The sequence below is a fragment of a genome, unplaced genomic scaffold, assembly GCF_019419815.1.
Source record: "Pyrus x bretschneideri cultivar Hongxiangsu unplaced genomic scaffold, Pyrus_bretschneideri_v1 Contig2, whole genome shotgun sequence".
In the NCBI taxonomy this organism is placed as follows: domain Eukaryota; kingdom Viridiplantae; phylum Streptophyta; class Magnoliopsida; order Rosales; family Rosaceae; genus Pyrus; species Pyrus x bretschneideri.
This window is the reverse complement of record NW_025999501.1, coordinates 3642833-3657243: the sequence shown is the minus strand read 5'-3', so window position 1 is coordinate 3657243 and position 14411 is coordinate 3642833. Positions and strand designations below refer to the sequence as shown.

General features: G+C 38.5%; 2 protein-coding genes across 2 annotated transcripts; one reads left to right on the top strand and one right to left on the bottom strand.

Moving 5' to 3' along the window:
• Nucleotides 1–822: 822 nt before the first annotated feature.
• LOC103961987 (protein PHOSPHATE-INDUCED 1-like) lies at nt 823–2015 on the bottom strand. Its single transcript, XM_009374649.3, has one exon. The coding sequence runs from the start codon at nt 1915–1917 to the stop codon at nt 973–975; it is 945 nt and encodes a 314-aa protein (XP_009372924.1). The 5' UTR covers nt 1918–2015; the 3' UTR covers nt 823–972.
• A 9955-nt stretch (nt 2016–11970) lies between these two features.
• Nucleotides 11971–12387, top strand: LOC103963060 (glycine-rich cell wall structural protein 1.0-like). Its single transcript, XM_009375839.1, has one exon. The coding sequence runs from the start codon at nt 11971–11973 to the stop codon at nt 12385–12387; it is 417 nt and encodes a 138-aa protein (XP_009374114.1).
• The last annotated feature ends 2024 nt before the right edge of the window (nt 12388–14411 follow it).

Here is a 14411-nt window from a genome sequence, read left to right as displayed (position 1 = left end):
GATCAGCAAGGAGTCTTTGAGTCCTTGTTGGAAGAGATCATCTCATTAACGTCTTGCGCGAGTTGAGGTGTTACCAGCTTACGTTGTTTGTGACATTCAAAGCCGAACCCATTTTATGATTGGATATTCTCGAGTGCATTGTAGAGTTCGAAATTCCAAGAGCCAAACCACATTTACAGTCAAGACACTTATCTTCTTTGAGTATTTGTGTTCTTATAGTATAATACAAATTTGGTGCACTTATATTTTCACAAATATAATTGAAGCAACTGAGCCCGGAGTTGATGATTCGTGAACTTTGCAGTGACTTGCAGCCTTGTCTTCAGACTTTAGTACCTAGAAGCCGAGACGAGTTCCTTCATCGGCCGTGATCTCTCGAATAACAGAAGTCAGCAATGCGTTCAACACCATCACCACATTCATTTACTCATCGACCGAGCTCGGTCGACAAGTTGGCACACCCTGCTTTCAACCTAATGTCGTAGTTAGCTCATTAGCTATTCAACCTGTGGACCACGTAGGTTTGTTAATTTTTAGGGTCAACACAACAAATCAAATACTTGGAACACTCAACAACATTGTTATATATTGCATTATATATTTTTTTAAATTATTAAATAAATTTGATAGCTGCCGTCAAATTTGACAACATTGGTTTTGCCTTCAATTGATTCAGGTTCATGTAAGAAACTGAAGGCTCGGTCGAAGAGAGATTGCTGTTATTTTTTTATTGTTGTAGGTCTATGTAGCAGTTTTGACATCTTATTTAGAGATGTTCTAGGATAACTAAGCATAACAAAATAATACCAACCATTAAAAGAATAACAAAATAATGTAGTTATATTAATTTTCAATGTGATACAAAAGAATAAAAAAAATTTAGATATCAGAATACATCTCCCTAAATCTCTCTCGTAATGTACATATATACTTTAATATTAATTCGTATCTCCTGTTAAAGAGTCTCAACCCTCAAACCAAAGTAGAACAAGTCGAAGTCGAAGGGTCGAACAGAGCAGGAAGCAAGTACTTCTTCCCATTCGATCCATGAGCATTGTAGCTAGCTCCGGTTGTGGGGTCCACCAGTAGGTCCCCAGCATAACCAGGATAGGCCCCTTTGCCGTAGACCCCAGGGCAAGCAGAAGCAGCTTCCAAAGGAGCCTCCTTCGGACCCTGGAAGTAGCCGTTTCCGAAAGGGTTGGTCACGGTCCCCGCCAAAAGGCTAGCCAGGTTGATCACCATGCCGTCCAGGCCCACGTCGTTGTTGGGGGCCACAAGGGGTGGGCTCTGGGGTCCATAGATGGGCTGGTGGAATGGCCACGCGCACTGCCCCGGGCACTGGCTCTCTGAGTTTCCGACCCAAATGTAAGCGAACTTGTTGGATTTTGATCCTCTGATTTGACTAGCGTCGTTGGATGAGCCGTGGGTGCCGCAACTGTTCATGCAGAACCCGTCGACAAGAACATCGGACGATGTCAAAACGACATTGATTGCGGAGTTTAGTGCACCCTTTGAGGCCAGCTGTTGGATTTGGCGGGAAGTGAGGGATTTTCCAAGAGAGTAATTTTCATCAAGAATTTGGGTTCCCAGAGAGAGGGAGAGAGATGAAGAGGGTGTGTTCAAATGCGCGAGGTGGTAGTATTTCTCTATGGACTTCCACCACGTGGCGACAGATGGTTGGTCGGAGGTGGGTTTGGATAGGGAGGTGAAGAAATCGGAAACGATTGCACGCTGGGAGGGGGTGAAGTGGCCGTACCAGATCAAGTTGACGGAGAATTGTCCGGTGAGGAGAGGGCCGTTGTGGTACTGGAATTGCATTTGGTTTTTATCGGAAATTTCAGCAAGGTTCCTGGCTGCTGAGCTGAAATGAAACAAAGAAATAACAAGGACTAGTTGCAAAATCGCAAAAGCTGCCATGGTTTATTCTAAAGAAAGTGATCAAATTTGGGAGTTGGGATTTTAATGAAGCTGAAGTTTTTGTGGAGTGGGATGGAAATGGAGGGAGGAGGTGGGAGAAATATATAGGGCTGAAAAGTTGGGAGGAAGAAAGTGCATGGAAGGAGGTGGGAAGGGTAGGACTTTTGAGCAAGTAAAGTGGAGGGAGTATTGACCAAAAACAAAAGGAAAGTAAACGGGGGGAGAGTGAGAGGCCAGCAGGACAACGCGTTGCGTATTTTTAAATTTAGGGCTTTTGGAAGGAGAGGATCTGAAGACTTGTGATTAGATGACAGAATTGAGGCAGCTATTGGATTCGAGTAATGGTAGGGAGGAGGAGGACGAAAACGCGATCGTTTTATTTGCTTTTTTGTATTATTTCAAAGGTATGGTGGACTTTATGTGGCGGAGGGTGTGCACTAATAAATTGTTGATGAAATTTTGTCATGCAACTAAATACAAAAGTTGGACAAAAATAGATTCAAATGATGTTGGCCCCTACTATTTAAAAAAAAAAATGAAAATGATTTGAAAACTTTGAATTTTAACGATAAGGATAAAATAAAGGGTAAAATGAATAGTACCAGGATTGACTTTTTAGTGTAAAAATATGGGTTTTCGTTAAAGTGAACAGTTCCAGAAACTTTTCGTTAAAGTTCCTTTTAAAAAAAGAAATGGACAGACAAAGAGACCGAATAAAGGAATATATATATATAGGGAATTGTTATTAGTACTTCAAATTCTTTATTTTACAATTTACATTCCAAATTTTCTATATTTAAAAAGAAAAATACACTTGTGAAGAGTGTACAATGAGATTTTTGAAGTACTAATAACACTTTCCTATATATATAAGCGCTATGTATCAGGAAAAATATGAATTTAGGATTATTCTGGACACATTTTGTATGAAATATAATTTTTTTTTTATATATATATACAGATGAATATTCTTACCACCATACTTTCATCCAAGCAAATTGTGGTTTCAAACATTAAGTCAAGAGCTGGCATCTCTAGGGAATGAAAATTTTACGTCACAATTTATACATCTTAGTATTTATACCTCTTTTCATGTCAGAACGGACTCATTATGAAACCATGATAATCCTGGGACTCTTCGGAGGCTGGAAAAAAGACGCTTAAGAAGGTCTTCCGAGGATCATAGAATGACCACCAAGTGTTCAATGATAGTATGTTGATAGGCTCACTCAAAAGTTGTCAACATACAAGCTCAATAGTAAGTTGTTGTCAGACGTATGAAATGTGCGCAAAATGACTCGACATATGACTATATGCCTAACAAGTGTACGATGAAAAATGTATAACTTTAAAAATTAATTGTATAGAATTTGTGCACTTGATGTGTTGTTCATATCTGAAAAAAGCTTGGATTTGTTATACAAGGACTGTTAAAATTAGAATTCTACATCCACCATTGCATCATGTGACATAAGTGCGTTATAGTTGCACATTGGAGATGCAAAACTTGAAACCAAAGCCCACTATTTAGGAGCTCCAGTGAGCAACTAAGAATGAAGTTCTAAACGAGAGTTCTAGTCCGAAAAATTAGGTCATCTCCAACGGAGAGGGTTAAAGGTCCAAAAGCCAAAGAATGACCTGATTTGCCTAAAAACTCATCTCTAACCGATGGCTGAGCTATAACTTCATGGAGTCCGCCTGACCATTTTTTGGCCAAAGGGGCATCAAACTGGCCAAATGTAGCCCCTCTCTTATAGCATCCTCAATGGAGGCTTTATCCTCCTTGAGGCTACCACATTTGTAGCTCTAATGAAAAATTTCATTCCCAATTGGCCGAAAAATAGGGCTACATCCACCACATGGGCTAGCAACTTCAATCCTTGGATAGCAAAAAGTTCGGCTACATCTCACCCCAAAAACTAGGAAACCAAATTGACGGGCCAATCTTGGTTTTTGTTTTTATTTTTAGTTTAGAAATGGGTGAGCCTCATTTTTAATTCTAAAACATGATTTTAAGGGTTTATTTTTCAACCGTTTAGGATTTTAAGGGTTTATATTCAACCGTTTATTTGATTAAGAAAACATATACAAACAATAACTATTTTTTTGTGTGATTGAATAGAAAAAAAATATTGTTCTTTGTATTTAATTTTCTAGATTGAAAAATTCATAAAAAAAAGTGATGAAATGTAACACGAAAATCGTCTCCAACTGATCCGGCCAGAGGGCCATATGACCGAAAATAGCCCGAAATAACACGAAAATCATCTCCAATTAAAGGCTAGGTCAAAGGGCTCGTGGGCCACACGGGCCACAATTGCATAATCGGGCCAACTGGCTGGCTGGTTTAGCCAACTCGAGTCGATCTAGAAATTTGAAACCTAACGGATACTGTCACATCCCGGCCCGGGACGGATCACTTCCCGGGCCCGCTCCACCACCGTAGCACGATATTGTCCGCTTTGGGCTTACCATTCCCTCACGGTTTTGTTTTTGGGAACTCACGAGCAACTTCCCAGTGGGTCACCCATCATGGGATTGCTCTAGCCCCTTTCTCGCTTAACTTCGGAGTTCCTACGGAACCCGAAGCTAGTGAGCTCCCAAAAAGCCTCGTGCTAGGTAGAGATGGGAATACACATTTAAGGATCACTTCCCTGGGCGATGTGGGATGTCACAATCTACCCCTTTTAGGGGCCTGACGTCCTCGTCGACACACCACGGCCAGGGTAAGGCTCTGATACCAAATTGTCACATCCCGGCCCGGGACAGATCACTTCCCGGGCCCGCTCCACCACCATAGCACGATATTGTCCGCTTTGGGCTTACCATTCCTTCACGGTTTTGTTTTTGGGAACTCACGAGCAACTTCCCGGTGGGTCACCCATCATGGGATTGCTCTAGCCCCTTTCTCGCTTAACTTCGGAGTTCCTACGGAACCCGAAGCTAGTAAGCTCCCAAAAAGCCTCGTACTAGGTAGAGATGGGAATACACATTTAAGGATCACTTCCCTGGGCGATGTGGGATGTCACAGATACTTGCTGACGTCAGCTAGTTGTTAAATTTGATATATATATATATATATATATTTTTTTTTTCTTACAAATTTTTTTTAAAAAAATTTTAAAATTCTAATTTATTTTCTTCTTATAACTACCTAAGCCATTAAACAACATTAAATAACATTAAACTTAACCAACATTAAAAAAATATATTTAACAACATAAAACTTAAATGTCTACTCCATTTACATCTTGATACATGACACTCGAAATCTGAGACATAAAATGATTGAGATTCCTTATCGACAAGAAATCTGCAAAGTTACTCATATATTGACACGTTGCACTCGAAATCTGAGATGTAAAATCATTGAGATTCCATATCAACAAGAAATCTGCAAAGTTACTCACTTATCGACAAGTGTCACTCAAACTACTATTTGAAAAATGATTGAGATTACATCTCGAAAAATTATTGAGATAGTTTAATTTAAGTAACCATATTAATTCAATTAAAATAATAAATTATGTTTGGCCTATGGCCTTTTGGCCCCTCGGTTGGAGATGGTTTTTTGTCACATGGCTATGTTTGGCCTATGACCCTTTAGCCCTCGATTGGAGATAGTAAGAAATATGACATGATATTGTTCATTAAAATATTAATTTTTTGGAGGGCCATAGGGCTAAAATGAGCCAGCTGGCCCTTCGTCGATTGGAGATGGCTTAATGGAAAAATATTTCACACTTTATTTTAACTTCTAACCCACATGTTTTTTGGTAAATAAGATTTACATTGAAAAGGAGATTACACACAACCCAAATTAAAGTAGCCCAACCACAAACTAACACAACATGAAAGCTTCTCTTGTGAGGGTCAATTGTGCAGACCATCCATGCGGACCATCATCGAGTGGTGGGGACGAGCTGAATACATTAGTAAGACCTGATATATCATCTACTCAAATGATGTTTTGATATTCTCTTGCCTCCTCAAATCTCTCTGTAATCTCCTAGATTAAGCTAAATATAGTAAATTGTATAGGACAAGTCTTGGTGTGCTCTTCAAGCAATTCAATTGTAATTACCTTATCACACGTATAGTAAATTATATAATTAATTATCGAGTCGGCTCCAAGATGCTTCATAGTGTTCGAAGAAAGAAGAGTGAAAGGCCTATAAATACAAGCAAATGATTTGAGCAACAGACACTCAAATCATTCGACAACACATACTACAAGTTTTCAAACCAAAGACTCTTTTGCTGTACTTGTTTCATTCCTTTTGCCTTACCAAATGATCACTTGAAACCAAGACCTAAGAATTTTAGGAAGCCTCATTTAGGCTCTAAGACCAATTAGAATTTGCTCTGCTACAATTTCTTTTGCGTAGTATTGATTTACTGGCCTTAAGACAGTTTCTCTCTTTGGTTGCAACTCTTTATAAGGAAGCATCTTTAACCTAATCTGATGGCTTATATCCAATCTGATAAGGCCATCTCTAACCGAATGAGGGCTAGAGGGCTCCCTTTAGCCCTATAGCCCTTCAAGAAATTAATATTTTAATGAACAGTGTCAGGCCCTTTGACAAAAAACTATCTCCAACTGAGGGGGTCGAAGGGCCATAGGCCAAACATAATTTATTATTTTAATTGATTTAATATGGTTATTTAAATTAAACTACCTCAATAATTTTTCAAGATGTGATCTCAATAATTTTTCAGATAGGATTTCGAGTGACACGTGTTGCTAAAATGAGTAACTCTCCAGATTTCTTGTCGATATGGAATCTCAATAATTTTCCTGCTCGAATTTTGAGTGTCACGTGTCGATATGTGAGTAACTTTGCAGATTTCTTGTCGATATGGAATCTCAATAATTTTACGTCTCAGATTTCGAGTGTTACGTGTCGATATGTGAGTAACTCTTCAGATGGAAAATCAAGAAAACCAACTATTGTGTTAGAGGCGGTTGCCTTGTTTGACACATGGATCTGGCATGCTTTCTTTGGAGTATCTGATGACTATATTGATGAAGAATCTGATGACGAACAAGATGATCCAAATATGTCAAGGAGGGCTCGTGCAAAAATATATGATGGGTTTAATTTGCCTTTGGATCCAAGAACTGGTAATATCTCGTTAATTGAGTACATGAGGCGCCATAGGATGATAGGTTCGCTTGCCACAAACAAGTACCTACAACAGGATCTTGTTGCACATGTTTGGGCCAAAAGAAGCATGGAGTAGGCGTTTAAGTTTTATGTTGTTAAATGTTTTTTTTAAGGGTAAATTACATTTTACCCCATCGTGTTTGGGGTCGATTGCAACCTCATACAACATCATTAAAACATTTCAATTTCATACATTTACTTATCATTTTATTTCAATTTCATACATCCGTTAGAAAATCCGTTAAGAAAACCGTTCACTGATGACGTGACAAATAGGGGATCCACATTTGTGCTAAAGTGGCTGACAAACGTGTGCCATATGGCATAAACAATTAATAAAAAATTACACTCTAATTTGAATATTAACATCTCCTCCGTCGTCAGAACCCAGAACCCCAAAAAATCCAATCCCAAGCTTCTCTTCTCCTCTGTCTGCAACATCTCATTCTCTCATTTCGTATGCAACACCTCATCTCCTTGCAGCACGCTGTCGAAGAAGCCCCAAGACATTGACTCCTTCGCTGCTCTTTCAAATACGTCTCCCACCTCCGCTGTGTCTCCTCATCTTCTTCTGGTTCCCTCGAAACCCGTCTACAACATCTCATTCTCCCATTCCATCTGCAACACCTCATCTCCTTGCAGCACGTTGTCGAAGAAGCCCCAAGACACTGACTCATTCGCTGCTCTCTCAAAATACGTCTCCCACCTCCGCTGTGTCTCCTCTTCTTCTTCTGGTTCCCTCGAGACCCGCGACCTCGTTGCCTGCAGCACTAGGTAGGATTGGGGCTAAAATTGGGGGATATAAAATTTTGGGGATTAGGGTTGGGTGCAGGTTGATCTGGGAGAGAGAAATGAGGGGAGGTGAAGAGAGTGAGGTTGAGGGAGAAGGTGGGTCGGGGATGTGAAAAGGGAGGAGTGAGTCTCTAGAGAGAGAAGGGAGGGGAGGTGAAAAGGGATGAGTGGTTTGAGGGCTGCGATGGTGATGGGGAAGGGGTGGTTGTGGCTCTGCTGCTGCTACTCGTGTGGGTTAAGTGGGGAAGACGAAGGGGGTTTTGGGTTTTTTTGTTTTTTTTAACTTTTCTTTAATTAATTATTTTAATATTTTATTTATTTTTTATACCACGTGGCACACGTTTGTCAGCCACGTCAGCACAAATGTGGATCCCATATTTGCCACGTCATCAGTTAAAGGTTTACTTAACCAATTTTCTAATGGATGTATGAAATTGAAATAAAATGATAAGTAAATGTATGAAATTGAAATGTTTTAAAAATGTTGTATGAGTTTGCAATCAACCCCAAACCTGAGAGGGTAAAATGTAATTTATCATTTTTTTTTTAATGTTGTTTAAGTTTGAATAAATTCCCCAACTAGTACTAAGGTGGAGATTATGTTCTTTAATGTTGTTTAAGTTTAATGTTATTTAATGTTGTTTAATATTGTTTAATGTTATTTGATGTTGTTTAATATTGTTTAATATTGTTTAACATTGTGTAATGTTATTTAATGTTGTTTAATGGCTTAGGTAGTTTGACACACCCCGACCGAGATCAGGGCGTACTGGCCATCACCCGGAGGTGACGTAACCATGTGCACAGTGCGGAAGCTAATAAAATAGTAATGTAACAAGTACGAATAAATAAAAACTAGCATACAAGGTAATAGAAATAAGTGCTAGCGTAAGTGAGACACAAGTTCAGAGCATAATGCCTAAGCAGTCCAAACTAAAAGGACGCGACAACAATACACCCGAAGGTGGCCCTACGCTGGTGATCGTCTGTCAGAAATGCCGGGAAAGCCCTCTGGGAAACCACCAAACCTGCTAAGCAACTAGAACCTGGAGGGGCGCAAAACAAAAGCGTGAGTGGGCAAAAACAAAGCTTTTCGAAAACCATTTAATAAATAAGTTCTAACCCCTCGCCGTAAAACCTGTATACTTCCCAGAAAATAAACATATGTACATATATATATATATATATATATATATATATACCAATCATGCTTAAGAAAATGTCATGTCGGAACCCCAGAATGAAATGCCCGGGTATAAATCATATCCATAACATATAGTCTGGCAGCCGGAGTCACCTAACGTGACCTGTACGGCTGCATCTAGAGCTCAAATCTCAATCTCAATAACTAAACCTGCCACGAGTCGGAACCACCTAAGTGGTCTGTACAACAGGCTTGGGTGCAATACATATAAACGCTCTAATGCTACGATCACGTGAAGGCTGTGCGAATAATCGCAGGTCACCTACGAGTCGGAACCACCTAAAGTGGTCTGTACGACAGGACTGTGCACCTAACTTGGATCCAAGCTGAGCGTGTGGTGCGGGAGGTGAACAACACGTGAAAGACTGTGCCCTACTCTGGGCGGGAGCACTAACACCGGGGGTGCAGGTTATGATCTCTCTAAGCATCTCAAATCGCTACTGAATGTAAACATGAATAACACTTACCTGACACTTACCTGTGCGTCCGCAGCACCCAATATGCATATGTATATATATACAACTAATAATGCAACTAACGATGCATAAATAACGATAATCTAATGCATGGCATATGGCAAATGACAATTCAAATCAATTCCTGAGAAAATATAAGTATATAGGTATATACGGAAAACCAAAAACCCACTCACTGGTAAGTGGAAGGGTCGTAACCCCCCTGCCTCGAGTGACCACGCTCGTCCTCGGGATACGTCTCACCTATATGCGAAACAACTATAAAAACGTTAATTTTAAAGCACATAACCAACCTTTAGAAATAACTTCTCATACAATGCTCAAATGGGGTGTATGAATACACCAACGTGATCTACTCAACCTCAGGAACATCTCTATATTTTTAAAATGATTTTCCACCGCCACACGCGCCCTCACGCGCCGGCCAAGGCACGGCCACACGCGCCGGCCATGCGCAGGCACGTGCCTGGCACGCTGACGGCGTCAACTGACGCCGTAGGGAATATTCCGTCAGATTTAACAGATTCTGTCAACGGCGTCAGGAATATTCCGTCAAACTTGACGGAATATTCCGTTGTCTTCTCCGGCGGCCTCCGGCGCCGGAAAATCGGGAAAACTTTAAAACGTCCTAACTCCTTCGTTTTTCAACCAAATTTCACAAAATTGGTACCAAAATGAAGCTTAGAACTAGAGGAACACAATCATACCACTTTCAAGGGCTAAAATCCACAAAATCTCACCTGAAAAATCAACCCAACTCCGGCCAACTTCGAAACTAGTGATCCCGACGTCCAAAACCATCAAACGAACCACCCCGAGCCTCCTAGGGACCTCACCAAGCTACCTACAAGCTTGAAATTCCCTAAAACGTGAGAAATCACGTGTGCATGAATAGTACCTCAAATCGGACATCGTGTAATCGACGTGAAAACGAATGTGTTCTTACCTGAAATGGGCATGGTTGGACTCCTACAAGCCTCACGAGTCTGAATATGTGCTTGGTTTCTTCGATCTGTGGAGGTTTGATGGGTTTGTATGTGTGTCCGTACGTTGTATGGAAAATGGGAAGGGAAAGGGAACTCGGGACAGGTGCAGGGATAGGGGAAAAGGGTGAGGGAGATTATGGGAGTATGCGTGTGTGGTCCACAGCCAGCCACACCAATCAAACAACCACACAACGTAAAGAAATCGCACTAGGGGCAAAATTGTCTTTTCACGTTACGTTTAAAATTTCCGGGACGGGCTGTCACATAGTTATAGGAAAAAAAAATTAGAATTTTTTATTTTTATTTTTATTTTTTAAAAAAGTTTTGTAAGAAAAAAAAAAAAAAAACAAATTCAAATCCAATGGCTACCTGGCATCATGTTGTCACCATGTAGCCATTGGGCTTGAATTGTGGACCAGCCCAGGGCTAGCTGGCTGTCTCTTTTGGGCCAGCGGGTTACCTTGATTGTATAATTTTGGTTCGGTGGGGCCCACGAGCCCTTTAGCCTAACTCTCGGTTGAAGACGGTTTTCGTGTCATTTCGAACTATTTTTAGCCCTATTGCCCCTAGCCAAATTGGTTGGAGATGGCCTAAGAATTTTATCGATTCTTCTAAGTTCATACATGTATGTACTTTGTTTGATATTCAACAATATTAATATCAATTTTAGTTACTTACTTATTGTTTTTATTGCTTACTGTCTTTACTTTCTGTTGTGAATGATTAAAGTGATATGCTTGAAAATAATCATTTTATTTTTAACCTTATCTTAATAGTTTTTGGTCCAATATTGAGAAAAAAATTAATGTCTTTAACATGCAACACATTAAAAAGAACCCAACTTGAGCCAAACATTGGCACAATCCTTTGTAAAGGAAGTCTTATTACTTATGGTGCAAGCATTCATACATACAATTTATTCTAAATACAATACATCTTTTTGTTGGCAGAAGTCAACGGTGGCATACTTGATAATCAACAAACCAAAGTATTCACTAAGGACCAGTTTGGGATTGCTGTACTTTTTCAAAAAAATTGCTTATGCCAATAGAAAGATGTATTGTATTTAGAATAATCAACTATAACATAAAGCAGTTGAGCGTTTGATAACATGTACTTTTAAAAGTGTTGTGAGTGTAAAAACTAGTGTAAACGCGTTTGGTAAAATTTAATGTAAAAATGATAAAATTGTATATAATAAGAAAAAATAGACATAGTAGTGGGAGTGGTGGCAACGACAAAGGTGTCGAGGTTAATGGCAATGATAGTAGCCCCAACGGTGGAGGTGTGGTAGTGGTGCCAATGATAGAGTGTGGTGGTTGGGGTGTAGAGGTAGCAATGGTGGCGATTGCAGCGTTCTTGGCAATGCAATGATGGTAGTGGTGATGGCGGTAGTGGTATAATGTCCGTAGTTGCAATTGTAGGTGATGGCGACGATAACGGTAGCGATCGCAATGGAAATAACAGTGGCGGCGGCGGTGAGGCTGGCGATGACAATGGTGGTGGTAGCAATAATTGTAATTGTACATGTGGTGGTTGTGCCAATAGTGGGGTGTGGTGATTGTGGTGCCATTGGTAGCCATTATGCTTGTGGTGGTGGTGGTGATAATTATGGCGAAGGTAACGACAACGATGGTGGTGGTAATGATCGTTGTGGTTGTGGAGCTAGTCGAGGTAGTTGTGCTTGTGGTGGTGGTAGTACTAATGGTGGCAAAAACGCTGGTGGTGGTGGAGAAGATTATGGTGGCAACGATGGTGGTGGTAATGGTGTGGTGGTAGTAGTAGTAGCGGTAATTGTGCTTTTAAAAGCAACATATATATTACTTTTAAAAGCTATTGTCTGAAGACTGTTGCTTTAAAAATACGCAGGATGTTATTTTTACCAATATTTTTTATTGCTTAACTTTGAGTGAAGTAAAAAAAATAAAAAAAATAAAAAAAATAAAAAGAAAAAAAAGAAGAAATACTAAACGGGTCTAAGCGTCTCTAAAAACTAAAGTGTGAAACCTAGCAACTGAGAAACAAAATTACTTTGCGAGCCATCAGTTTTTATCTTATACAACGAACAGAACCAAATTGTTATTCTTAATCACGACATGCAAAAGGTAACTTATCCTACTTTATATATGACATACAAGTAGGCCTGGCAATTTCCGACACGACCCGATAACCCGACACGACACGACACGAAATTAACAGGTGTTTGGGTCGACACGATAACGAATCGGGTCGTTATCGGGTAACCCGATAAGCACCTATTAAGATAACGGGTTGGTTCGGGTATACACGTGGGTAACACGATACACGATAAGCAGAATATTATTTTTATAATTTTATAACCCTAAAAAAATACTATAATAATTATATACATTAATTTTACAATTTTATACCCTAAAAATTATAATAAATATATATATATATATATTAAATTAACTATAAAATTTATAATAATTATAATAATTATATATACTATAATAATTATACCCCCAAAATATTAAGTCTATCTATACTAATTATATATATATATATATTAAATTTTATAAAAACTATAATAATTATTAATTAATAATTTAATATGCATGATGCATTGCATGATTTTGCATCCATTGAAATTTGATGTGATTTCTTTCCATTCAAATTTCAATAATCAATTTCTTGCCGTTGCCAACTTGCCGCCCTTTTTGAAAAAAAAAATGGAGGGAAAATGAAAATGTTAAGAAAAGTTGAAAATGAAACAAAAAAGTGAGGGAATTAGGGAAAGATGTTGGAGGGAAAAGTGAAAATGATAAAAACAAGTTGAAAAGGAAACAAAAAAGAGAGGGAAAAATGAAAATTAATAGAAGTGGTGAGAAATTTTTTTTTTTTTTTTAAGTTATTAACTTTTTATCACACACATGACTGTCATGACATATCTCACTATTTTTATAATGACACACGTGACACGTGATGTATGTACTATTCCGTATACCGATCAATTATAATTTATACGTACAAAATAAATAGATTTTAATCTACTTAATAAATATATATATACAGACACACACACGGAACTTGATTGATGGCATACGAATTCTCCAAAACTAATTTCAACGATCCAAACCGTCAAAATTGTTTGTATATGCTTGGAGATCACATCAGCAAAAAATCACAAAAAAATAACATTCAGAGATCAAGTAACGGGACAAAGCTTTTCAACGGTTATAAACGAAAAATCACGATTTAACGGTTATTTTAACTCCGATTTTGATGATTTTTTATAATTACACTCCTTGACCTTATATGAATACAATGAATGAATTCGATCTTCAATTTAAAATATTTACACAAGTGGATACCACAAAATCTTATGTTATACTTAATGAAAGTATAAATAAACTCTAAGTGTTAGTCAATCTATCGTTTTACGAATTCTCCAAAACTAATTTCAACGATCCAAACCGTCAAAATTGTTTGTATATGCTTGGAGATCACATCAGCAAAAAATCACAAAAAAAAAACATTCAGAGATCAAGTAACGGGACAAAGCTTTTCAACAGTTATAAACGAAAAATCACGATTTAACGGTTATTTTAACTCCGATTTTGATGATTTTTTATAACTACACTCCTTAACCCTATATGAATACAATGAATGAATTCGATCTTCAATTTAAAATATTTACACAAGTGGATACCACAAAATCTTATGTTATACTTAATGAAAGTATAAATAAACTCTAAGTGTTAGTCAATCTATCGTTTTACGAATTCTCCAAAACTAATTTCAACGATCCAAACTGTCAAAATTGTTTGTATATGCTTGGAGATCACATCAGCAAAAAATCACAAAAAAAAAACATTCAGAGATCAAGTAACGGGACAGAGCTTTT

What these genes read in the sequence shown, in the direction of transcription:
- LOC103963060 (XM_009375839.1), top strand. Translation starts at nt 11,971, where the DNA reads ATGGCGACGATAACGGTAGCGATCGCAATGGAAATAACAGTGGCGGCG.
- LOC103961987 (XM_009374649.3), bottom strand. Translation starts at nt 1,917, where the DNA reads ATGGCAGCTTTTGCGATTTTGCAACTAGTCCTTGTTATTTCTTTGTTT.